At 46.1% G+C, this 28,000-nt stretch overlaps 1 protein-coding gene across 1 annotated transcript in view; it reads left to right on the forward strand.

Moving 5' to 3' along the window:
• The window catches only part of DNAH2 (dynein axonemal heavy chain 2), a 1,666,550-nt gene that overhangs the window by 252,862 nt on the left and 1,385,688 nt on the right, over positions 1-28,000 (forward strand). Inside the window, exon 12 of the mRNA XM_069218683.1 lies at positions 22,906-23,035. Within this exon, the coding sequence (XP_069074784.1) occupies positions 22,906-23,035 (130 nt within the window). The remainder of the gene's footprint in view (positions 1-22,905; positions 23,036-28,000) is intronic.

Below are 28,000 nucleotides of genomic sequence, written 5' to 3' on the forward strand. Positions count from 1 at the left end.
CACATGTAAAGACTTTGAGTGCCCTGAAGTCCACATTACTGAACTTGAGTTCTTGTTATGTTTTAACCTCTTAGCTGACGGGCCTCCCCCCCCCCCCCCCCCCCCCCCCCCGTGCTGAGCCCTTTTTTGGCTATTTGGGGTAGTTCGCGCTTAGGCCTTCATAACTTTTTGTCCACATAAGCTATCCACGCCAAATTTGCGTCCCTTTTTTCCAACATCCTATGGATTCTAAAGGTACCCAGAGTTTCTGGGTTCCCCTGAAGGAGACCAAGAAATTAGCCAAAATATACCTACAATTTTGTTTTTTTCAAAACAATGGGAAAAAAGGTCTGCCGAAGAAGGATTGTGGTTTTTACCCTGAAAATGGCACCAACAAAGGGTTTGTGGTGCTAAAATCACCATCTAGGGCTTGTAGGTTCATCAAGATCCCTAGGTACCCAGAGCCAATAAATGTCTCACCTTGCAATGGGTTTTCATTCTATACCGGTATACAGCAATTCATTTGCTGAAATATAAAGAGTGAAAAATAGGTATCAAGAAAACCTATGTATTTCCAAAATGGGCATAAGATAAGGTATTGAGCAGCAGTGGTTATTTGCCCATCTCTGGATTCCGGGGTGCCCATACTAGTATGTGAATTAGACGCCATTTCTCAAATAGACGTCTTTTTTACACACTGTCTTACATTTGGAAGGAAAAAATGTAGAGAAAGACAAGGGGCAATAATGCTTGTTGTGCTATTCTGTGTTCCCCCAAGTCTCCCGATAAAAATGGTACCTCACTTGCATGGGTAGGCCTAATGCTTGCGACAGGAAAGGCAACATGGACACATCACATTTTTACATTGAAATCTGATGTGTTTTTTGCAAAGTGCCTAGCTGTGGATTTTGGCCTCTAGCGCAACCGGCACCTAGGGAAACCTGCCAAACCTGCACATTTTTTAAAGCTAGACACCAACGGGAATCCAAGATGGGCTGACTTGTGGGGTTCTGATCAGGTTCTGTTACCCAGAATCCTTTGCAAACCTCAAAATGTGGCCCAAAAAAACACTTTTTCCTCACATTTCGGTGACAGAAAGTTCTGGAATCTGAGAGGAGCCACAAATTTCCTTCCACCCAGCATTCCCCCAAGCCTCCCGATAAAAATGATACCTCACTTGTGTGGGTGGGCCTAGTGCCTGTGTCAGGAAATGCCCCAAAACACAACGTGGACACATCACATTTTCACAAAGAAAACAGAGCTGTTTTTTGCAAAGTGCCTAGCTGTGGATTCTGGCCTCTAGCTCAGCTGGCACCTAGGGAAACCTAGCAAACCTGCACAGTTTTGAAAACTAGACACCTAGGGGAATCCAAGATGGGATAACTTGTGGAGGGCAGACCTGCTCATGAAGTACAGAGGCCAGATGGTACACCCAGTCTCTCCTCCTTAAGCTTGGCTGCATGGCTCCTGAAATAGAGCAGTATGGACACTTGAATCTACTGCAAGACTGCATGGATGTCCTCAAAAAGGCTAAGTGGCCTTCTGCCCATTCTGCATATGCCATCAAGTGGAAGAGATTCTGCATTTGGTGTTCCTCCAAGAAAGTAGACACCACTTCTTGCCAAGAGGATGTCATCCTGCCATACTTACTCCGTCTGGCAAAATCTTGCTTACATCTCTCATCTATAAAGGTTCACCTTGCAGCCCTCACTCCCTACAGAATATGTCCTTCACAAACCTCCTTTTTTAAAATACCAGTCATCAAGCAGTTTCTAGAAGATTTAAAAAAGGTTTTCCCTCCCATTAGGCTCCTTGGGAACATAACATTGTCTTACGCAGGATCCCTTTGAGTCTATTCACAAAGCTTCCCTGCACACCTCTCTTGGAAGACAGCTTTCCATGTACCAACACAATCAGCTCGCAGGGTTAGCCTAGATCTGCACCCTCTGAACTTCTTTCTCTGGAAGGACAAGTTCATAATGCTCCCCCTCGTCCAAGTTCTGTCTGCCCTGATTCTAGGGTATTGAATGGTGGCCACTGTGAGTTTCAGAGACATTCCGCTGCCTCAGCAAGTCCAGGAAATTTGGGAAATGATCCTGATGTTTTGACCCTTGATTTGGGTCTCAGTGAGGCTTCTGGGCCTCCTTCATGCTGCTTATGGATCACTCTAGGTAGCACACGTGGGCACTGCAGTGGGATCTGAAGTTTCAGTGGGCTCAGCACCAAGGGGACCTTGCAGAGTCCGTCCAGGTGTTGATGGAGAATGTGAAAGGCCAGCAGTCATGGCTATAGACCATCTTCCTGCCTCCCCCAGAACCGATGATGGTAACAGATGCATCACTTCTGGGTTGGGTCTGTGGAGCTCAAAGGATCATGCCTCTGCAGCTCTGTCCTCTTGAGGTTGTCGTTGTTCAGCTCCAACTCCACTGTAGCAAGAAAGGTGTGTCAAGATTTAAGTTTGGCCAAACTAAGAAAAATGTAAAATGGTGTTGAATATGATGTCATGTAATTTCTATGGGATTTCTATGGATTTTTTAATTTCGCACAAAGTCATCAAATGGTGGTGCACATGCACAGGTACTGTATCCCACCGCTAAACACGGATGTAAGAAATTTGGTTATTGGTTGAAGGGGTGGAAGTCCCACTCAGGCAACAGACACAGTTGTTGTCGGGGTGAATCACAAAATTGCTAAATGAATCTATGGCTAACCCTATGAAAGCTTGGCGCAAAACAGTCAGGCTTAACTTGGAGGCAATGTGTAAAGTATTTATGAAGCACACAAACAGTAATAAAGTGAAAACACAGCAGAAGCACAAGAAAAACCCCAAACACATTTTGTAAAATAGAGTACATTTTAACATATAAAATGATACCAGTACAACTAAAATTCAGTCAGTAGAATCAGACCTATTAAATGTTAAAGGTTCTAGTGAAAATAGCTACTAGAAGCACAAAGTGCCAACTGTGGTTATCTGGTCTCACCAAACTGGAAAAAAGTCACAAGTTCAATCCGACTGCAATGGAGTGTAGGCCGAATACAGGGACTATGTTAGTCCCACTGAGAACTGTACCTTATGTCACTGATGCAAGGCTTTGCGCCACTCTACATCGACTCTGAACAGCAGTTGCGCAGTGCTGCAGTGCAAACTTCTGCACTGAGTTGAGTCACACTGCATCAGTTCTAATCAAGGGCTGTGAGGGCTATGATGCAAGTCCCTACAGCAAATTGCATTGTGTTGCATCAGTTCTGATCAGAAGCTGCAAAGGCTTCAATACTAGGTCCTTCGTCAAGTTGCGTCACTGGGTTGGTTCCGATGAAGTGATAGATCAGGAGCTGCGAGATGATCCGATGCATAGTTTTGCAGCAGGTTGCGTTGCAATACTTCGAATTTGATGGAACCCACAGTTAGGAATGGAGGGGTATACTCTGATGCCAGGCAAGGGTTCAGGACCTAAGGAAGATGGGGCACCTCTTTTCGCGCCTTCGACACACAACAGTATTTCCATTAGGGAATAGTTGAAGTCTTTAGACATTTTTTCCGGAATTGCACCATTGTTTCAGAAAAAATGTCTTCACCTAGGAAGTCTGTGTTTAAACCATATAAGGAGTGTGAGGGTCATGTATCTATCACTGACCTTCTTGATATTTGTCTTTGGTGTTTAAGGTCAGACCGCAATGTCGAGGCCTGTTTATCATGCCACATGATCAACCCCAAGGCACTGAAGGAAAGAGGGACGAAATTCTTAATGACCAAGGCAAGAGAAAAGAGGGCGTCATAAGGCTCGTCCTAAGCCACTGTCTCTCAATTCAGCTAGAAGGAAGTACAAAAAGAAGCGGCATCATGGTTGCTGGCGTCGTTCTTTAAGAGCTGAGTCTCTGAAATCAGTATCTCTGCATCCAACATCACATGAAGATCAAGGTGAAGTGACTCCAACGTGGTCTCCAGTGACTTCTCTGGCATCACCTTTAAGTCCAAGGCTGCCACCGACTTCACCTAAATGCCCTGATATGACGCTGTATGTGGATTCAGTGCCTCCACCTTCCCTGCTTCAAGAGCAGACTCTTCCAATTTTTTCAATGCTATGTTTAGCATTTTCAACAGGTGGAAAACTCCATTTGGTGCATCTGTGGACCCCATGGGTCTTCTGTCTTATTCATTGGGAGGATTTCTGCCGCATTGTCAGCAGGCACCTTTTATGCTTTTTATGCTAATGGCCCAAGTTACCCGGCTGACACTGGCACAGAGAAACACAACTCCATCTCCAGTCGTTGTCCAGCAGATGTTGTCCACTGGTGCCGTTTGTGCTCTCTCCGGCTTCGATTGGATCTGTTCCGGCGTTGCGTGCTTCAACTGCTTTGCTTCTTCTTACCTCTCCAATGCAGGCGCTGATGTCACTGGCACTGATGCCAGTATCACAAACGCTGTTATTGAAGTCGAGGCAAAGATCTTGCAGGGACGTTCAGAGATTTCATGAAGAGGAGCAGTATTTATTTTAGAGAAAAAGATCCTCCAGAAGTGGAAGAGCATGAGATTGTGTCTCAGGATCCAGACTTTGAGGATTTAGCAGATGCAAGTGGTTTAGACAGATCACCGGCATGGGAGTTATTGTCACCCAAAGGCATTCCTCCAACGGAAGTTACATCTCACCATTCCGCCAATCGAGAATCTGCTGAAAGGTTGGATTTACCTCTTCTATCTACAGAGCTTAAACCTAATCTTCTTACTGAGGTGCTTCGTTCTCCTTCATTATCGTCAGAATATCTACACCTGGCTCTTTTCCATCATCCCCAGCTGATAGGGAATCGAAAAAGACGGAGCAGTCAGGAAAGGAGATGTTTTCTTTTGGTAGCATGGCGTTGAAATCCGCAAACCCAACCTGTTTTTTAGGACGTTACATTCATGCTTTGTTGGACTTATGGTAAAGCTGTAGTTTTTAAACTACCTAAGGATGTTCAGGGACACTTTTCTGAGTTGTTAAATGATGGACAGGCTGCAGCCTGTCGGGTCATCCAGTCGGGCCTAGATACTGCTGACTCTGTGGCTAGTGCAATGGGAATGTCAATAACCTCCAGGAGGCATGCTTGGTTGAGTGGCCCAGGATTCTCGCAGGATGTCCAGGACTTTAACGGGGCCAGGCCTTTTTATGCTAAAGCTGATTCTGCCTTAGAGAGGTTTGAGGAGAGTAAGGCAACGGCTCCTTCCTTAGGTCTGCAGACCCAGCCTGAGGATTACAGGCAGTTCAGTAGGTTTTGGGTCTGTGCTCAAACCCCAGGGCCTTCACTAAGTGCATGGTAGCAGTGGCAGCTTTCTTGTGAAGGAAAGGACACCAGGTTTTTCCTTACTTGGACAACTGGCTGATATAGGGTACCACATTTCCCTCTGCAGAAAACTCTACTGGGGCATGTCTGCTGCTCTTCAAGACCACAGGACTCCAACTGAACAGAGAAAAATTATCACTGACCTCATCCAGATCGGCTGTTTTTCAGGGGGCAAGAATGGGTATGAATGTTGCCAAGGCCCTTCCCACTGTGGAAAGGATTCATCGTCTCAAGAACATAACGCTTGCCTTTCAAGAAATATGTTCGTTTCTGTGTGGAATTACGTCAGTGTTGTCAATCGTGTCTTCTTGCATCCTGTTGATACCAAATTTTCAGCTTCGCATGTGGCCTTTGCAAGAACGACTAGATGCTGAATGGGTCAGTGCCAGGGAACATTTGAGGACTCAATATCAATTACCATGGCTATGAGGTTGGCAATGGCTTGGTGGAAGGACACAGCAAATATCTCTCAGGGCCTCAGTCATTTCTCTGTTGTCTCATACAGTAATGACTACAGATGCATTCCTGGAAGGCAGGGGAGCTCATTTACAGGCCTTAGAAGTTCATGGGAAATGGTCTGCTCAGGAGGCATTAGAGTATATAAACCTTTTGGAATTGAAAGCAGTTTTCTTGGGCCTCCAGGCTTTTTCTTCCCAGACTCCACAGTTCCTCAGTAGTGATAAGAACAGACAATACCACAACAATGTTTTATCTCACCAAACAAGGAGGAAGGAGATCATAGGTCTTGTCCGCTCAAACTCAACAGATAGGGAAATTGTTGATTGCACTCATCACTCTGAGAGTAGAACATGTACCGGTAAAAGAGAATGAATGGACGGATCCCTCAAGAAAAAAAGGAAAATGGTGGCACAAATGGGAATTGAATCCGCATCAATTGCTACAGGTGTTACATCAATGGGGTACCGCAAATCTTGATCTCTTCGCTACCTTTCAGAACAGAAAATGCAGAATGTACGGCAGCAGGTTTCCACAGAAAGGGTCTTGGGAAAATGCGTTCCAGCTGGATTTAGACAGGAATGTTCACTTACCCTTTCCCTCCCTTTCCACTAATTCCAAAGGTCATTCAGAAAATGAAATGGGAACCATGCCACCTCATTCTGATTGCTCCAGCGTGGCCAAGGCACTACTGGTTGGTACAGCTTCTTCTCTGGTCAGTGTCTGCATTTTCAATTCCAGCCAACGGAAGGTCTTCTCTCCATGAACAAGGGTCAGGTGGTCTATCCACATATATATATGCGCTCAGCTTGTCAGCTTGGCTCCTCACGACAATGAGTTTGGGACACTTAGCTTGTAAGACGATTGTAGCGCAATTCTTAAGCATTCTCATGCAGATGCCAAGTAAAACCTGTAAGGCAAAATGGAAGGGATTTCATTGTGTATCACCAATAATCTGCATCCACTTTCTGCTGCTCCAAAACAAATACTTCCTTATTTGCTACATCTAGTGAACTCAGACTCGCACATTCATCTGTAAAGGTCCATCAGGAAGCTGTTTCAAGGTTTCGGAGGAGACCGGGGGATCTCTCCTTATGGGCTAACAGATTGATTAAAGAGTTCATGAGAGGCCTTTTTAGAGTCTTACCCAATTTGGATAGAACCAAGACACTTAGAAAATCGGATCAGTACTGATTTCATTTGCTCTGCTAAGAAAGGGTCAAGTGTTATCACTGGCAAGTACTGCTCGTTGGTTTTCAGAACCCATCACCTTTTGCCATGAAAAGGAGGGCAGACCTTTGACTACAAAGGCGAAAACACATTCTGCAAGGAAAGTTGCTGTATCTTCAGCCCTGTTTGCAGGTGTTTAATTACCGGAGATTTTCAAGGCTGCGAAGTGGGCTAATTACCACACTTTCACAAAGCATTATTGTCTGGCTTCTTTGGAAAAGGTGAATACCGCTGTTGAACAGGCAATGCTACATTGACTGTTTCATTAAGATGTACAATTTTATTATTCTTAATATTCTGCATGTTTATACTACTCTATTTTCTACCGATCTATGTATAGATTATTTTATGCAAGAAGTTTTTTCACATCTTTATGACAAATTCATTCTGGTAACGTTGATATTGAGGTTTGTTGTTTTCTGTCCTGGTGGGATGGTGTCCCTTACTCACTGCCAGTTTTGCTTGGATGTACTGCTTACTAGTCTAATTCAAGTATATGAATATATGAAAGATACAATACTGGAGAAAAAACTATACACTGTGGTTCTTGAGTATTGATGTCTTTCATAGATTCACATGCAACCCTCCGTCCTCCCCATAGACTCACCACTCTTTGTACCTCTTATCTTCCTTATTTGCACTCGTGCTCGAAATCTGAGGTTTGGTGGGGGGTGGAGGGGGAGTGCTAGAGAGTGAGCGCAGCAAGATGTCCACATCCTAGTGCAGCTCTGCGGACCATGGCCACCAATCCTGCATTAATCCTGTCCCTGTGAGCCCATCGGCACCACTGCTTCTGGGCACCGGTTTTGAGTGACAGAGGGCTCCTGACTGCCAGTGGTGAGTGCCTGAGCTGCTTATCCTGTGTGGTGGTGGGGCGGCCCTTGTACAAAAAGGCTGCCGCTGCATGGCGATCTGACCCAGGGCCGCAAACAGAAATAAGAAGCAACACTTCATTGGTGCTATCTTTGGCAGTGCTTCACACGGAGGCTGCGGACTGATGTGCGGTTGGTGGAGCAGCCGTAGTTGGACTGGTGGTGCGCAGACTGGGAACTGGGCATGGAGCGAGGCCTGCCGGAGGACGTGGCTGCAGTGCACGTGGGTTTTGCGCCGACTCCCAGTATACAAAGGTGGTGCAGCTCGGATATTAGCGGCACAACTTGAAGTACCTCTGAATGGTAAGCGATATTACTGCTGCAGGCCTGGCTGAAGGCAAGCCTGGTAGGCTGGCTAGGACAACAAGCTGATTAATATTCACGGATTACCCAGTGGGGCCTGGCTCATACAGGGCTCATTGGCGGAGACTGGTGCGCCTGGTAAGGACCGTAGGGCAGATGACACATGCTGTAGTATGGACTGTGTACCATCCATGGTGCTTTGAAACACGGCTCTCTAGCTGCTTGCTGTGCCTATACGCCCTGTTTTGGAGGGGGTGCGTGACGTGTCATGTGACGTTGTGGAGGGCAGCCGCTATCTAGAGGATAATTCTGTAAACAGTTGAACCCTGGGATGGAAGGCGCATGTCTGGCCCGCTGCCCCTTGGGGGGGCGATCCAGGGGGGTATGCAGGCGCTTCCTGTCTTGTATATGAGTGCGGCCCCCTGCACTCTGACCCTGGAGTGGACTTGAGACGAGGGGGCTAAATATAAGCTGTGCTTGTTACTGGTGGGGTGGGGGGGCACACCATCACCCCTCTGATCTGAGATGGGAAGGGCAGACAAGAAACAGGCGCACCTCACTTTTAAAACCAAGTGAGTGGTCGGGTCCCCACCTGAGGATGTGCCCAGCTCTGAGCAGTATGAACAGAACCGTGGGGGGCCCACATTGGAGAACACGCTGTTTGCAGACTATTGAAAGCGAAATTGACTCCCTAAACCTCTTGCTAGACCAAATGTCATCTAAACTGGATCCGCATGGCACGGGCATCGCCAAAGCAGAACAGCCTATATCTGTGGTAGAAGTTACCCTACAGAGTACGTAAGAATCCTGCCACAGTATGGAAAAAGTGCTCCCCCTCATACAAGCTAAGAATGAAGATCTCAATGCTAGATCACGCAGAAATAACATACGTATTCTTGGAATCCCAGAGACCAGAAATACTGGGAAAATGGAACTGTATGTTGAGCAGCTCTTGAAGGATGTGTTTGGGGCTGAATATTTCTCTGGCTTCCTAGTTGTTGAACCCACACATAGATCCCTGGGGCCCAAGCCCTGCACCCCCATCCTTGGATGGCACTGCTACTGTCCGAAAGTGTTGAATGAGTGGGGGTGGTATGGTTGGTTTTGTTTTCTTGTTGTTTGAATCGGTGGGGAAGTGCCTTTAGCAAGCTGGGGGTGCTGAGGTGTGTGGTGGTTGGGTGTTTACAGGGCTTATGTGTTGCCCATGAACAAGGTTTTATTAAAGCACGACCTGTGGTGGACATCTGTATTGATCACATGCGCCTGGATATAGCAGAGAACTATGAGCACTACTGGGGCTCTAACATGCCCTCTTTAAACTTCATGACATGGAATGTGTGTGGGCTGAATAACCCCAAAAGATCAGACAGGTAGTGGCCTACCTTGATAGGCATCATGTGTATCTACAAGAGACACACCTGACCAAACACAGTACTGATGTGATGGGTGGAGGGGTGTGCAGGTGGCTTCTTCAAATTCTACCCATTATTGGGTAATGAATGTATTGATGCATAAGGGGCTACAGTTCCAGCTTATGCAATCGAAGACTGATGAACACAGTCAATATGCTATGGTGCAGGGCAAGTTATGTGGCAATTTGATCACTATAGTTAATACATATGGACCTAAAATAGACGACCCGGATTTCTTCTTACATGTGTGGGGCCGTATAAGGCTGTCCCTACGCCACCCTTGATTTGGGGTGGAGCCCTCAATATCTGCCTTGACCCTGGTAAGGATAGATCTGCCTCCTCGACCAGTCAGGAGAGGCGAGCTGCAAGAGTGAGGAGGGACTCCATGACTGTATTCAATGCCTATGATGTGTGGAGTACACGTCATCCCAGGGACAGGGTGGGGGCACGTTTGTCTCGACAGTGCACGGGTTCATGGTCCCATCTAAACTATTGGTTGGTAACGTGGGAGTTGATATGGGAGGCCATTATATACTTCTTCCAGGTAAATCAAGGTTCGAGTGCTGGCGTCCTATGGGAAGCCTTCAAGGCTAACATTAGGTTAAAGTGTATTGGGACAGAGCATGGCATACTTAGAGACATTTGGACTAGACTGAGTCTCATTGAAAATACGTTACATGACCTAGAACTTGCATACATCTCCCATCCCTCACCCTCTACATTGGCGAGCATCTGGGAACACGTGACTGACTATACCGAGACCGCAGAGCAGGAGGGGCGCCACCTATCTAGGCAACATGCTGCACATGCATATGGGGAGGTGGACAGGCCAGGGAGGGCCCGGGCCTGACAAGCTGAGGACTCCATGCTCTCAGGCACACGTTGTTCATATACTTTCTCAAGGTGGCAAAATGTATCATAGCACAACTTCTATCCTGGAGCAGTTCACTGCCTTCTTTTCTGCTCTGTATGGGCAAAGGGATACAGCAACACCAGGGGAAATAGCTGAGCATTTAGATTATGTCGCCTCAGCATGACTGTCATTGGGCCGGATAGAATATCTTAGTCAACTTTTTACTGTAGACAAAATCAAAGATGCTATGCATGATCTTCCCAATGGCAAGGCGCCAGGTATAGACAGCATCTCTGGAGACTTTTATACATCACTGAATTGCTGGCCCGCATCTACTGCACATGTTTGAAGAGGCAGACAAAATGTTTGCCTCCCTCAATCAGGGAAGCCCTTATAGTTACGCTGCTTAAACACGACAAGGCACTAGAGCGATGTGAGTCTTATCGCCCCTTACCTCTTATCAATATAGATACAGGAATACTGGACAAATTGGTGGCCACCAGACCCCTGCCACTGATGCCATGTATGGTCTTGCCGGACCAAGTGGGATTTATTCCTGTTTGCTCCACCACTCATAATTTGCATATGTTATCTGCATTATTACATCACCTGGACCCCACTATGAAAGCATCAGCAATCCTCCATGACACCACCAAGGCGTTTGATTTGATTGTCTGGTCCCATATGTTTAACATTCTGCAAAGGATGGGTATCCATCCGGGTTTCCTTGCATGGATCCGGTTACCGTCTGCTGAGCCCGTCACTAGGGTGGGGGGAATGGGGTACCTCAGAACCTTTTGCAGTGGGCAGGGATACCCAGCAAGGTTGTCCCTTATCGCCATTGCTATTTGCTTTGGCTATTGAGTCATTTGCCTGCATTATCTGGCAGCGTCACGGTGCAGCATCTTTAACGTTTCGACTGCATCTTCTCGCTGTTTCCCTGTATGGCGACAACATAGTGCTGTATGTGAGAGACCCAGGTACCCACCTGGATGTTCTAATGTGAGGATATGTGCGATTTGAGTGGATGTCCGGGTTTATTGGGATAAATCTACCACTTCCAACTAGCATAGTACGGTGCCCCACAAACTTCCCACATACCCTGTGAAATATCTGAGTATATGAGTGCACAGGGATCTGAAACTTGTGATCTGCTATAATTATGGTGGGCCGTCTCTGGACTGAAGGAGTGGGTGAAGAGGTGGTCTCGCCTTCCTCTTTCTCTGCCTGACCGCCTCGCGGTAATGAAAATGGTTATCTTGCCTCCATTTTTATACATGTTTACCAAAATCCCGCTCACTCAAACATTCTTTAAGACTCTGTGTTCCTTGCTGATATCATTGGCCTGGGCGAGCAAACACAGCGTGTTACTTAGAGACTGCTTACTTTGCCCTGTGATCAGGTGAGGCTTTGATGCTCCAGACCTCTCCCTCAATTATCTCTGCTCCCACGCGCAACACCCTTACTTATGGACACACCCTGAACATTGTACCCCCCCACCTGGCTGTGGAACAAGGCTTTGCAGACCCATTACTGCTGTCATCATTGATCTTGCATAAACGTGTGGGGAGGACCAGGGGGCATTAGTACGCTTAATTGTACATTGAGGGTGTGACAGGCTATTTGACACAGACAGGCCCACTTCCCCTGTATGCCCCGGCGATGCCCCTGGTCCATCACCTCACTTTATCTGTGGCGCCAGAACCTAGGGCACAGGGGTTTTGAGAGCTGACGGATTGCAGCTGTGGGGGAGTTTTTCACCGTCAGCCGTTTCTTGGACTTTTCTGCTCTATCGCAGAAGACCCGAGGCTCACCCTTTATGCATGTTCACATATCGTGGGACTACAAATGGCTTTAAAAGAAGATTATACATCGTTCCCATGTGCCCCGCCTGTTTCCACTGCATTACAGTTGGTTCTGTCTTGCACAATGAGTTCCGGTCTGGTTACTGGGCTTATAATGCGTGCAGGGCGGAGCTGCGTCAATCCAGGGGCTCTCAGATGGATAAATGGAATGAGGTGCTCGAGACCCAGCTAACTGAATCTGAATGGGTGTACTGTTGCACTTTAACTGGCAGACTTACGGCTAATGGTAATTTCCGGATCATACATTTCAAGTTCTTACAACAGATGTATTATACACCGATGCAGCTTGCCAGGTATGGGCTCTGACAGGAGGGTAAATGCATCCGCTCCGGGATGAAAGGAGCAGACTTCATACATCTTGAATGGGGCTGCGCTAATATACACCATTATTGGACAGAGGTGACACAGACACTCACTAAGGTCATGGACAAAATAGTAGTCTACGACCCTCGCACATGCTTACTGGAGTTTATTCAGCCTTTCAAACCAGTAAACCGCAAGTTGACCGCAGTGGCCCTATTGCTGGCTAAGAGGCGAGTTTCACCACATTGGGGAAGCAAAACATCTCCATCATTAAATCATTAAAACAGTGGTTCCATTACATAGCCTATTGTAAGGATCAACTCGAAACATACTCTGAGGAGCTCCCCAGAGCCTTCCGGCCATGGGATTATTGGGCCCCATGACCGCCTATCTCCTGACCTTATCTGCCGAGGGCCAAGTGGGAAATGGACTCTGGTTTAGATGATAATTACATTAAATTCTGCTTATGCATTGCTGTACTGGGAAGTGATCTCATAATGTACTTATTTGTGAATGCATGCATGTTTACTAGGTGCTACAATATGGGCATGAAGTTGTATGTTGATGATATTATTGATCTGATGTTACTACTTAATAAAACCATAAAAAGAATCTGAGGTTTCAAACAGTTAGGAGCGCACCTGCCTGACATCCCAGCAATTAATCTGCCCCATTGCATCATGGTAGATGTAGTATCTTCAAAAAACGAACTCCATTAATTTTTAAATATTTCACCTTTAAGTAGGTACAGCCTTTACTGTGCATCTCTGGACACATGTGTTTCTGGGTTAGTCCCTTCTTCAGCAGAGAACATATTTGCGGGGTGCTGGGAATGCTGCCATAAATCCCCTGGTTTCAGTACCTCTTCCCTGGCATGCTGGTGCCTGCTCCAGAGCTCGTCAGCCCAGTAGCTCAAGGGAGCCTTTAAAGTCACAAACAGTTAGGAGCGCACCTGCCTGACATCCCAGCAATTAATCTGCCCCATTGCATCATGGTAGATGTAGTATCTTCAAAAAACGAACTCCATTAATTTTTAAATATTTCACCTTTAAGTAGGTACAGCCTTTACTGTGCATCTCTGGACACATGTGTTTCTGGGTTAGTCCCTTCTTCAGCAGAGAACATATTTGCGGGGTGCTGGGAATGCTGCCATAAATCCCCTGGTTTCAGTACCTCTTCCCTGGCATGCTGGTGCCTGCTCCAGAGCTCGTCAGCCCAGTAGCTCAAGGGAGCCTTTAAAGTCACAAACAGTTAGGAGCGCACCTGCCTGACATCCCAGCAATTAATCTGCCCCATTGCATCATGGTAGATGTAGTATCTTCAAAAAACGAACTCCATTAATTTTTAAATATTTCACCTTTAAGTAGGTACAGCCTTTACTGTGCATCTCTGGACACATGTGTTTCTGGGTTAGTCCCTTCTTCAGCAGAGAACATATTTGCGGGGTGCTGGGAATGCTGCCATAAATCCCCTGGTTTCAGTACCTCTTCCCTGGCATGCTGGTGCCTGCTCCAGAGCTCGTCAGCCCAGTAGCTCAAGGGAGCCTTTAAAGTCACAAACAGTTAGGAGCGCACCTGCCTGACATCCCAGCAATTAATCTGCCCCATTGCATCATGGTAGATGTAGTATCTTCAAAAAACGAACTCCATTAATTTTTAAATATTTCACCTTTAAGTAGGTACAGCCTTTACTGTGCATCTCTGGACACATGTGTTTCTGGGTTAGTCCCTTCTTCAGCAGAGAACATATTTGCGGGGTGCTGGGAATGCTGCCATAAATCCCCTGGTTTCAGTACCTCTTCCCTGGCATGCTGGTGCCTGCTCCAGAGCTCGTCAGCCCAGTAGCTCAAGGGAGCCTTTAAAGTCACAAACAGTTAGGAGCGCACCTGCCTGACATCCCAGCAATTAATCTGCCCCATTGCATCATGGTAGATGTAGTATCTTCAAAAAACGAACTCCATTAATTTTTAAATATTTCACCTTTAAGTAGGTACAGCCTTTACTGTGCATCTCTGGACACATGTGTTTCTGGGTTAGTCCCTTCTTCAGCAGAGAACATATTTGCGGGGTGCTGGGAATGCTGCCATAAATCCCCTGGTTTCAGTACCTCTTCCCTGGCATGCTGGTGCCTGCTCCAGAGCTCGTCAGCCCAGTAGCTCAAGGGAGCCTTTAAAGTCACAAACAGTTAGGAGCGCACCTGCCTGACATCCCAGCAATTAATCTGCCCCATTGCATCATGGTAGATGTAGTATCTTCAAAAAACGAACTCCATTAATTTTTAAATATTTCACCTTTAAGTAGGTACAGCCTTTACTGTGCATCTCTGGACACATGTGTTTCTGGGTTAGTCCCTTCTTCAGCAGAGAACATATTTGCGGGGTGCTGGGAATGCTGCCATAAATCCCCTGGTTTCAGTACCTCTTCCCTGGCATGCTGGTGCCTGCTCCAGAGCTCGTCAGCCCAGTAGCTCAAGGGAGCCTTTAAAGTCACAAACAGTTAGGAGCGCACCTGCCTGACATCCCAGCAATTAATCTGCCCCATTGCATCATGGTAGATGTAGTATCTTCAAAAAACGAACTCCATTAATTTTTAAATATTTCACCTTTAAGTAGGTACAGCCTTTACTGTGCATCTCTGGACACATGTGTTTCTGGGTTAGTCCCTTCTTCAGCAGAGAACATATTTGCGGGGTGCTGGGAATGCTGCCATAAATCACCTGGTTTCAGTACCTCTTCCCTGGCATGCTGGTGCCTGCTCCAGAGCTCGTCAGCCCAGTAGCTCAAGGGAGCCTTTAAAGTCACAAACAGTTAGGAGCGCACCTGCCTGACATCCCAGCAATTAATCTGCCCCATTGCATCATGGTAGATGTAGTATCTTCAAAAAACGAACTCCATTAATTTTTAAATATTTCACCTTTAAGTAGGTACAGCCTTTACTGTGCATCTCTGGACACATGTGTTTCTGGGTTAGTCCCTTCTTCAGCAGAGAACATATTTGCGGGGTGCTGGGAATGCTGCCATAAATCCCCTGGTTTCAGTACCTCTTCCCTGGCATGCTGGTGCCTGCTCCAGAGCTCGTCAGCCCAGTAGCTCAAGGGAGCCTTTAAAGTCACAAACAGTTAGGAGCGCACCTGCCTGACATCCCAGCAATTAATCTGCCCCATTGCATCATGGTAGATGTAGTATCTTCAAAAAACGAACTCCATTAATTTTTAAATATTTCACCTTTAAGTAGGTACAGCCTTTACTGTGCATCTCTGGACACATGTGTTTCTGGGTTAGTCCCTTCTTCAGCAGAGAACATATTTGCGGGGTGCTGGGAATGCTGCCATAAATCCCCTGGTTTCAGTACCTCTTCCCTGGCATGCTGGTGCCTGCTCCAGAGCTCGTCAGCCCAGTAGCTCAAGGGAGCCTTTAAAGTCACAAACAGTTAGGAGCGCACCTGCCTGACATCCCAGCAATTAATCTGCCCCATTGCATCATGGTAGATGTAGTATCTTCAAAAAACGAACTCCATTAATTTTTAAATATTTCACCTTTAAGTAGGTACAGCCTTTACTGTGCATCTCTGGACACATGTGTTTCTGGGTTAGTCCCTTCTTCAGCAGAGAACATATTTGCGGGGTACTGGGAATGCTGCCATAAATCCCCTGGTTTCAGTACCTCTTCCCTGGCATGCTGGTGCCTGCTCCAGAGCTCGTCAGCCCAGTAGCTCAAGGGAGCCTTTAAAGTCACAAACAGTTAGGAGCGCACCTGCCTGACATCCCAGCAATTAATCTGCCCCATTGCATCATGGTAGATGTAGTATCTTCAAAAAACGAACTCCATTAATTTTTAAATATTTCACCTTTAAGTAGGTACAGCCTTTACTGTGCATCTCTGGACACATGTGTTTCTGGGTTAGTCCCTTCTTCAGCAGAGAACATATTTGCGGGGTGCTGGGAATGCTGCCATAAATCCCCTGGTTTCAGTACCTCTTCCCTGGCATGCTGGTGCCTGCTCCAGAGCTCGTCAGCCCAGTAGCTCAAGGGAGCCTTTAAAGTCACAAACAGTTAGGAGCGCACCTGCCTGACATCCCAGCAATTAATCTGCCCCATTGCATCATGGTAGATGTAGTATCTTCAAAAAACGAACTCCATTAATTTTTAAATATTTCACCTTTAAGTAGGTACAGCCTTTACTGTGCATCTCTGGACACATGTGTTTCTGGGTTAGTCCCTTCTTCAGCAGAGAACATATTTGCGGGGTGCTGGGAATGCTGCCATAAATCCCCTGGTTTCAGTACCTCTTCCCTGGCATGCTGGTGCCTGCTCCAGAGCTCGTCAGCCCAGTAGCTCAAGGGAGCCTTTAAAGTCACAAACAGTTAGGAGCGCACCTGCCTGACATCCCAGCAATTAATCTGCCCCATTGCATCATGGTAGATGTAGTATCTTCAAAAAACGAACTCCATTAATTTTTAAATATTTCACCTTTAAGTAGGTACAGCCTTTACTGTGCATCTCTGGACACATGTGTTTCTGGGTTAGTCCCTTCTTCAGCAGAGAACATATTTGCGGGGTGCTGGGAATGCTGCCATAAATCCCCCGGTTTCAGTACCTCTTCCCTGGCATGCTGGTGCCTGCTCCAGAGCTCGTCAGCCCAGTAGCTCAAGGGAGCCTTTAAAGTCACAAACAGTTAGGAGCGCACCTGCCTGACATCCCAGCAATTAATCTGCCCCATTGCATCATGGTAGATGTAGTATCTTCAAAAAACGAACTCCATTAATTTTTAAATATTTCACCTTTAAGTAGGTACAGCCTTTACTGTGCATCTCTGGACACATGTGTTTCTGGGTTAGTCCCTTCTTCAGCAGAGAACATATTTGCGGGGTGCTGGGAATGCTGCCATAAATCCCCTGGTTTCAGTACCTCTTCCCTGGCATGCTGGTGCCTGCTCCAGAGCTCGTCAGCCCAGTAGCTCAAGGGAGCCTTTAAAGTCACAAACAGTTAGGAGCGCACCTGCCTGACATCCCAGCAATTAATCTGCCCCATTGCATCATGGTAGATGTAGTATCTTCAAAAAACGAACTCCATTAATTTTTAAATATTTCACCTTTAAGTAGGTACAGCCTTTACTGTGCATCTCTGGACACATGTGTTTCTGGGTTAGTCCCTTCTTCAGCAGAGAACATATTTGCGGGGTGCTGGGAATGCTGCCATAAATCCCCTGGTTTCAGTACCTCTTCCCTGGCATGCTGGTGCCTGCTCCAGAGCTCGTCAGCCCAGTAGCTCAAGGGAGCCTTTAAAGTCACAAACAGTTAGGAGCGCACCTGCCTGACATCCCAGCAATTAATCTGCCCCATTGCATCATGGTAGATGTAGTATCTTCAAAAAACGAACTCCATTAATTTTTAAATATTTCACCTTTAAGTAGGTACAGCCTTTACTGTGCATCTCTGGACACATGTGTTTCTGGGTTAGTCCCTTCTTCAGCAGAGAACATATTTGCGGGGTGCTGGGAATCCTGCCATAAATCCCCTGGTTTCAGTACCTCTTCCCTGGCATGCTGGTGCCTGCTCCAGAGCTCGTCAGCCCAGTAGCTCAAGGGAGCCTTTAAAGTCACAAACAGTTAGGAGCGCACCTGCCTGACATCCCAGCAATTAATCTGCCCCATTGCATCATGGTAGATGTAGTATCTTCAAAAAACGAACTCCATTAATTTTTAAATATTTCACCTTTAAGTAGGTACAGCCTTTACTGTGCATCTCTGGACACATGTGTTTCTGGGTTAGTCCCTTCTTCAGCAGAGAACATATTTGCGGGGTGCTGGGAATGCTGCCATAAATCCCCTGGTTTCAGTACCTCTTCCCTGGCATGCTGGTGCCTGCTCCAGAGCTCGTCAGCCCAGTAGCTCAAGGGAGCCTTTAAAGTCACAAACAGTTAGGAGCGCACCTGCCTGACATCCCAGCAATTAATCTGCCCCATTGCATCATGGTAGATGTAGTATCTTCAAAAAACGAACTCCATTAATTTTTAAATATTTCACCTTTAAGTAGGTACAGCCTTTACTGTGCATCTCTGGACACATGTGTTTCTGGGTTAGTCCCTTCTTCAGCAGAGAACATATTTGCGGGGTGCTGGGAATGCTGCCATAAATCCCCTGGTTTCAGTACCTCTTCCCTGGCATGCTGGTGCCTGCTCCAGAGCTCGTCAGCCCAGTAGCTCAAGGGAGCCTTTAAAGTCACAAACAGTTAGGAGCGCACCTGCCTGACATCCCAGCAATTAATCTGCCCCATTGCATCATGGTAGATGTAGTATCTTAAAAAAAAAACGGGGGATTTATGGCAGCATTCCCAGCACCCCGCAAATATGTTCTCTGCTGAAGAAGGGACTAACCCAGAAACACATGTGTCCAGAGATGCACAGTAAAGGCTGTACCTACTTAAAGGTGAAATATTTAAAAATTAATGGAGTTCGTTTTTTGAAGATACTACATCTACCATGATGCAATGGGGCAGATTAATTGCTGGGATGTCAGGCAGGTGCGCTCCTAACTGTTTGTGACTTTAAAGGCTCCCTTGAGCTACTGGGCTGACGAGCTCTGGAGCAGGCACCAGCATGCCAGGAAAGAGGTACTGAAACCGGGGGATTTATGGCAGCATTCCCAGCACCCCGCAAATATGTTCTCTGCTGAAGAAGGGACTAACCCAGAAACACATGTGTCCAGAGATGCACAGTAAAGGCTGTACCTACTTAAAGGTGAAATATTTAAAAATTAATGGAGTTCGTTTTTTGAAGATACTACATCTACCATGATGCAATGGGGCAGATTAATTGCTGGGATGTCAGGCAGGTGCGCTCCTAACTGTTTGTGACCCTAAAGGCTCCCTTGAGCTACTGGGCTGACGAGCTCTGGAGCAGGCACCAGCATGCCAGGAAAGAGGTACTGAAACCGGGGGATTTATGGCAGCATTCCCAGCACCCCGCAAATATGTTCTCTGCTGAAGAAGGGACTAACCCAGAAACACATGTGTCCAGAGATGCACAGTAAAGGCTGTACCTACTTAAAGGTGAAATATTTAAAAATTAATGGAGTTCGTTTTTTGAAGATACTACATCTACCATGATGCAATGGGGCAGATTAATTGCTGGGATGTCAGGCAGGTGCGCTCCTAACTGTTTGTGACTTTAAAGGCTCCCTTGAGCTACTGGGCTGACGAGCTCTGGAGCAGGCACCAGCATGCCAGGAAAGAGGTACTGAAACCGGGGGATTTATGGCAGCATTCCCAGCACCCCGCAAATATGTTCTCTGCTGAAGAAGGGACTAACCCAGAAACACATGTGTCCAGAGATGCACAGTAAAGGCTGTACCTACTTAAAGGTGAAATATTTAAAAATTAATGGAGTTCGTTTTTTGAAGATACTACATCTACCATGATGCAATGGGGCAGATTAATTGCTGGGATGTCAGGCAGGTGCGCTCCTAACTGTTTGTGACTTTAAAGGCTCCCTTGAGCTACTGGGCTGACGAGCTCTGGAGCAGGCACCAGCATGCCAGGAAAGAGGTACTGAAACCGGGGGATTTATGGCAGCATTCCCAGCACCCCGCAAATATGTTCTCTGCTGAAGAAGGGACTAACCCAGAAACACATGTGTCCAGAGATGCACAGTAAAGGCTGTACCTACTTAAAGGTGAAATATTTAAAAATTAATGGAGTTCGTTTTTTGAAGATACTACATCTACCATGATGCAATGGGGCAGATTAATTGCTGGGATGTCAGGCAGGTGCGCTCCTAACTGTTTGTGACTTTAAAGGCTCCCTTGAGCTACTGGGCTGACGAGCTCTGGAGCAGGCACCAGCATGCCAGGAAAGAGGTACTGAAACCGGGGGATTTATGGCAGCATTCCCAGCACCCCGCAAATATGTTCTCTGCTGAAGAAGGGACTAACCCAGAAACACATGTGTCCAGAGATGCACAGTAAAGGCTGTACCTACTTAAAGGTGAAATATTTAAAAATTAATGGAGTTCGTTTTTTGAAGATACTACATCTACCATGATGCAATGGGGCAGATTAATTGCTGGGATGTCAGGCAGGTGCGCTCCTAACTGTTTGTGACTTTAAAGGCTCCCTTGAGCTACTGGGCTGACGAGCTCTGGAGCAGGCACCAGCATGCCAGGAAAGAGGTACTGAAACCGGGGGATTTATGGCAGCATTCCCAGCACCCCGCAAATATGTTCTCTGCTGAAGAAGGGACTAACCCAGAAACACATGTGTCCAGAGATGCACAGTAAAGGCTGTACCTACTTAAAGGTGAAATATTTAAAAATTAATGGAGTTCGTTTTTTGAAGATACTACATCTACCATGATGCAATGGGGCAGATTAATTGCTGGGATGTCAGGCAGGTGCGCTCCTAACTGTTTGTGACTTTAAAGGCTCCCTTGAGCTACTGGGCTGACGAGCTCTGGAGCAGGCACCAGCATGCCAGGAAAGAGGTACTGAAACCGGGGGATTTATGGCAGCATTCCCAGCACCCCGCAAATATGTTCTCTGCTGAAGAAGGGACTAACCCAGAAACACATGTGTCCAGAGATGCACAGTAAAGGCTGTACCTACTTAAAGGTGAAATATTTAAAAATTAATGGAGTTCGTTTTTTGAAGATACTACATCTACCATGATGCAATGGGGCAGATTAATTGCTGGGATGTCAGGCAGGTGCGCTCCTAACTGTTTGTGACTTTAAAGGCTCCCTTGAGCTACTGGGCTGACGAGCTCTGGAGCAGGCACCAGCATGCCAGGAAAGAGGTACTGAAACCGGGGGATTTATGGCAGCATTCCCAGCACCCCGCAAATATGTTCTCTGCTGAAGAAGGGACTAACCCAGAAACACATGTGTCCAGAGATGCACAGTAAAGGCTGTACCTACTTAAAGGTGAAATATTTAAAAATTAATGGAGTTCGTTTTTTGAAGATACTACATCTACCATGATGCAATGGGGCAGATTAATTGCTGGGATGTCAGGCAGGTGCGCTCCTAACTGTTTGAGAATCTGAGGTTTGTTGGCTCTGCAGGGGTTGAGTGCTTCAGTGTATCTCCTCTGATTAGGTGAGGTTTGAATGCATTAAAACATTGTGAATTGGCTATCAATGTCTATTGCTCTCAATGGGAATCCTAATGATTATGTATTAACACTGCTTTTATTACTGTTATCGTGGGACTCCCACCACGATGGGGAAGACTCAAGCATGTGAATCTATGAAAGATATTGATACTGGAGAACCACAGCATACAGTTAAGTAGCTTGTTTTATACATGCTATGGTACAATTGACTACAATGGTTACAGACACAATGTATAACTTCAAATGTATTTGGGTACCATTTGAGACTTATGTTAAGAGAGATAGGGCACGCATTACCCCAATCATTAATATACTTTAAACTATCCTACAGTGAGCTCGTATTGGGGGGGGGGGTTCTTTCACCATCTGATAGCGAATCGGAGGGGGAGGGTGATGAGTTGTTTTGACCTCTGCCAGTGTGTAATGATGACCTACTTGCTTAATGGTTTGCTTATGCTCAAGTTAGTTGATGTAATGCATTGTTCTCAATGCTAATGTGATGCTGCCCCCCACCTCTGGTTTGTCCTTTTCCTTCTTTCCACTTGTATTGCAATCACCCTGTAATGCCCGCCCCTGACTCCCTCACCCTTCCTTTCACTTCCCTTATTTGTGTTTCTTTCTCTCTCTCTTTATTGTTCAAAACTTCATAAAAAATAGTTTTTTTTTTTAAAGAAACATTTTCTTGGATCTTGCACTTAAGGAAGATTTTTTATTTTTTTGGATTATTTTTAATATACTCTTGAAAGAGAATTGAACTACAACTAAATAAGTTTGCCTTGCCTTGTAAACAACTAGCTATCCAACGTAATTTTGCTCACTATTTCAAGTCCAGATGGAGGAAGGACTACACTGACTAGGCAGTACTTTAAACATGTTTCCATCAGGTTACACAAAGATCCCAGCAGTGAGTGGAGAATGAACTAAATGAAGATTCTTGTGGGCTTGAATATTCCTTGCATGTGTCTGTCGGTACAAAACACAGGCACAGTCATTGGACACTTTGACCAGAGTATTCTCCAAAAGGCAGTCACACCTTATCACATACACAATATGGCAAGATGTTACCCCTTTCCCCTGTTGCACATGGTCTAATTTGCCTAAAGCACGGTTCAGAGCCCTGCTTTGAAATGTCCCCTCTACGGCAAACATGCCAAATTCAATCTGTGTTGGGATTGGTACTGATGTATGTGTTCGTGTTAATGCCCTAGGTTCCGTGCAGGCGTTAAGGACTTGGAAGTGATGATGCAGAATCTCATCACCACAGCCTTTTCTACAGTGAGATATGTGGAGCATGGGGTGGAGCTGCTAGATATTTTCCACCACCTGGCGACACGAGAGGTAAGTAGGAATCTGTGATTAATTATGCCAACCTCTGCACATTAGCAGACATATGTCACAACCCACAAGTACACCCGTGTCATGTGGTACAAGGTGTACTATGCGTCCCAGCTCACATTGGCTGAAAAGGCAGACCAAAAATCAAAGCATGATTTTATTGCGGAAAACTACCAAAATAAAAACTTTCTCTTGCATTTAATTAAATGAATAAGGTTGGTAGTGCTTCCTTTTCCTTTTTTAAATTAGGGAGATGACTATGTTCAGTATTAAATACATTAGAAAGATTAAGGGCAACTAGTCATTGTCTCCCAATGAGTGTCTTGTCATCTTACTCTCATATACCTAAAGCAAGCTTATCAATATCTGCAAGAGAACTCAATGACAGGTCTGTTAGTCTCTAGTCCACTTTTTTTTTTTTTTTTTTAAATCTGTTTATTAATCGTAACATTCACACAACAGTACATTGGCTGTTAATAATTTTGCGATCCATTTGCTTACTTATATAAACTTGCACAGCATTATTACACAATAAGGTGTCAAAAGGAACGAAGAAAAACGAAAAAAAGAAAATATAAAACCACATGAAAATACAAAAAAAAATAAAGCAGCATTCAGCTTGAAAACTATGTATTAACTAATTGCCAATTAAAGATGCAGCTAATCGCTATTAATGTCATTGCTAGTATAGGCAATCCCCAACAGTAGGTGGGGAAGAGAAAAGAAGGGGTACAGCTAATATGTGTGAATAAGACGGGGGTCACAATTGAGGTGTGGATTATGTTTTGCAGGGTTTGACAGGATACAGGGCAAGAGTAATATTAAGTGATCTAGGTATGGGTTGCATGTAGACTTGACCACAGAGAAAGTGTCCTAGTGTGTTGTGAAATTGCATTGTGGGGAGGGGTGAGGATATTGATAGTGAGTATGAGTGAGAATGAGTGAGATTGGGGCAGCTTAATTAGCCTGCTGACGGTGTCAACGAGAGCTGTGATGGGTATGTATGGTGCCCCGTTCACGGTGGGTACATGTCATCCCTGGCTTCTATTGCCACCACAAAAGTGTCCCAAACTTCGGGGCCCTCCTGAATGAGACCCTTGTGTTGCAATGAGTGGAGTGTCTGGGCTTCAGCCTGCGCTCGGCTATGTAAGTCACGAAGCCAAGACAAGTGGGAAGGGACGTGTGGAGCTTTCCAGTGCGTTGCTATTAGTCGTTTGAAAACAATGAATGCTAAATCTATGAATCTGTATATCTGTTTATACGCTCTGGTGCGTTGGCGTATGCCAAGTAGGCAGGAGTCTGGCGTGGGCAACAGAGTGTGGGATGAGATGTCTGCTGTGACGTCCGTAACGCGTTGCCAGGCCGAGTTTATTGAGTAGCAGCTCCAAACCATATGGTAAAAGTCAGCTGCCGGAGTAGCGCATCTTGGGCATGTCGGGGTTGTGCTCAGGTATATTCTTTGGATGCGGGCTGGGGATAAATATTAGTGGTAAATATAGTTGAATTGGGTATAAAGCAGGCGAGGATTACGGGATATTGATTTGATCATTGCAAGAGCTGCGATCCAGGTCTTTTGTGGTAGTGGTGAGGGGAGGGCAGAGTCCCAACGTGCCTTAGCATGCGGCAGGGTGGTGCAAACCGCTGCAAGCAATGCTTTATATAATTTAGTTATAATTCCTTTTGTGCTACCTATGGTAAGGATGATGGTAAGTAATGGGGACTCAGGAGGCTCAGCGTTACCGACACCCCAGAGGTTGTTAAGTAGCCGCTTAATGGCGCTGTATGTCAGGAAGGCCCTGTTGTGCATCACTCCGGCAGACACCAGTTCCGCAAAGGTGTGCATCTCGGAGCTAGAATATAAATCGCCCACCTTCAGTGTGTTTATTTCCCACGTGTCATGATGTGTTGAGAGGGTTTGGGTGCCCGGCAATTGAAACAGCGGTAGCAAGGGTGAATAAGGGGGAGAGGGAGTCTTGCTTTGGACGTATCTGCGCAAACAAAAGCGAGCTGCATCCAACAGTATTAGTTTTGGGAGTGGGGGGGAGGGCCAGATAGCATTGTAAACAGCAACTTTTGCGGAGCTTCATATGTCTGCAACATTATGCTTTCAGCTGAAGGAGTATCTTGAAGCCATGTGGATAGCCACGATAATTGAGCAGCTGCGTAGTATCTTTCGAAGTTAGGCATGCCCAGCTTACCCGTCTCCTGCAAGTGTTGTGTTATAGTCAACGCTACTCTAGGTCTATCTTTGCCCCAGAGTAGGTCATTTAATATTGATTGCAGTTTGCTAAAGAATGAGCGTGGTAGGCACAACAGGAGGGCAGTAAAATAATATAAAAACCTTGGAAGGATGAGCATCTTGGCTATCGCTACCCGACCCATGGGGGATACGGGGAGCGAACTCGAAAAAGGTATTGAGCTGCGGGTGGAGCCGAGTACCCTGTCAATGTTGCCCTCTTTTAGATCTGTGATAGAGTGATAGATCTGCACTCCGAGATATCTAAAGGTTATGTGTGACCACTGTAGTTTATATTGTGGTAGTGCCATATGGCGGTCAATCGGGATAAAAGTAAGAGGGAAGATACTTGACTTGGACCAATTGACATGCAGACCAGAGGCGAGGGCGAAGGAGTCCAGCAACTGCAGTACCTCTACCATAAAGGCTGAGTGGTTACGCAAGTATATTAGGGCATCATCTGCATATAAGGATATAATGTGATAAGTGTTTGACTCCGGAATGCCCCATATGTGTGCGTAGCTGCATAGTTTAATTGCTAATGGTTCCATGGCAATAGCGAATAACAAAGGAGATAGTGGACAGCCTTGTCTGGTGCCTCTATCTATCAGGAATGCTTCGGAGATAGTGCGACCATTTTTGACACGGGCTGTGGGCATGGAGTAGAGCGTTTTGATCCAGCTGATGAAGCCGGGACCGAAACCGAACGCTTTGAGTGTACATATGAGATAATTCCAGCTTAGCGTATCAAACGCTTTTCAATATCTAGGGAGAGGGCCACTGCTTCAATGTTTGTATTGCTATGCATTATGTGTAGGAGTCTTCTGATATTTAAGAAGGTACTTCTACCAGGAATAAAGCCGGACTGGTCGTGATGTACCAAGCTTGGTAGGTAGGGGAGGAGCCTATTTGCAAGTACTTTCCCTAATAATTTGCAATCTGTATTGAGTAGGGAGAGCGGCCTGTACGATTTAACATCGAGAGGGTCGCGGCCCGCTTTTGGGAGGACGACTATCAAAGCCTTGCACATAGAGTCTGGCAATTGTAAGTTGTGGTGTGCTTCGTTGAATACCTCTATGAGTGGGTGTAGGAGATGGATAGCGTGGGAATTAAAATATTCTACCGGTAGACAGTCTGAACCGGGGGTTTTGCTGCGTGCCATTTGCGACAGAGCTAGGCGCAGCTCTTCAATAGTAATAGGGCCATCCAGAGTAGCGGTATTATCGAGGATAAGTTGGTTTTGAGAGACAAGGTGTAGTATGTCAGTGAGGTGCTGCTCCGGGGGAGGGGGTGGGGACGTGTAGAGGGTACGATAGTATGTAGAAAAGGCGTCGTTGATGCCTGCCTGAGTGTTAACAATGACATCGGGGTTCAAATGTATCGCACCAATGGGTGTTGGCTGCGAAGGCTGACGGGTCAGCCAAGCTAATAGCCTGCCCGACCTGTCTCCCTCAGCGTGTTGTCTTGCCAGGCAATGTCTATAGACGTGTTTGCTTAATCTGTTGTCTGCTTCCTTATGGGCAGCCCTAAGCAAGTTCAATGTTGTTAGTGTGGACTCTTCACTGGCGATCACATTCTCTGCTCTGTGGAGTTTTACTTCCAAATCTTGTAATTCTTTGGTGAGTACTTTTCTTACCCCCACCGTGGCCGCAAAGCAATGTCCACGTATCACCACTTTGTGGGCATCCCACTCTATAGTGCGGGATGAGGTTGTGTTTTTGTTCAATAGAAAGTAATCAGCTAGTCTTTTGGACATATCTGTTTGAAAGGGGGGGTCTAAAAGAGCTTCTGGGTGCAATCGCCATGTTGGTATACGAGTGTGCGTGTGGCCCCAAGCCATTGTTACGCATAAAGGGTTATGGTCTGATATAGTGCGCGCTAGGTATTCGGACATGCATACTTTGTGAATTACGGTTGCAGATACAAAGATAATATCTATTCTGGTATGTAGCTTATGTACGGGGAGTAGTAAGAATATTTGCGGTGGGTGGGGTGGCTCACCCTCCATACATCCCTCAGGCCGTTGTTTGATGCCCAGCTTGCTAGAGCTTGAGAGGCGCGATTGGAAGGGGCCGTGGTGAGTGGGGGAAACGAGCGGTCTATTTGAGTTTCTACGACACTGTTGAAGTCACCCCCCCACATGCACTCAATTGTGGGGTCGTTGAGATTACCGGTGGAGAGCGTGGATAGAAAATCGCGTTGATTTGCATTTGGGGAGTACAGTGCAACCAGGGCTAAAGGGGACCCGTCAAGGGTGCCTTCGAGTATCACATGTCTACCATTTGGGTCGCACTGTGTGCGAGATAAGGCAAATGGGACCCCATGAGCAATCCAAATGGCTACTCCACGGGCAAAAGACAAAGAAGTGGTGCCATGCAATTGACCTTTCCATTTTGAATGTGTGCATTCCAGCGTGGATTTAGAGAGATGTGTCTCTTGTAATAGAGCTATGTGTACTTGATGCCTCTTGAGAAAGGCATAGACCCTTTGACGTTTCCGTGGGGTTGCCATGCCTCTAATATTCCATGTGAGTATCTTATATTTCTCTCGTAGGGGATTTCCATGTATAGTCATAAGCACTGAATAGTTCTGCGTGCCTGCGGGGACCCCGGAGCACTGTTGTGAAGTATATTCTTAAGTGCAAATACCAACCCTTTGAAAAAAGGTTTGTCAAAAAACACTTAAGAATAACACTGTGCAGCCTATGTGAACAGCTACACAGGCCAAATTGT

The sequence above is a fragment of the Pleurodeles waltl genome, chromosome 12 (genome assembly GCF_031143425.1).
Source record: "Pleurodeles waltl isolate 20211129_DDA chromosome 12, aPleWal1.hap1.20221129, whole genome shotgun sequence".
In the NCBI taxonomy this organism is placed as follows: Eukaryota; Metazoa; Chordata; class Amphibia; order Caudata; family Salamandridae; genus Pleurodeles; species Pleurodeles waltl.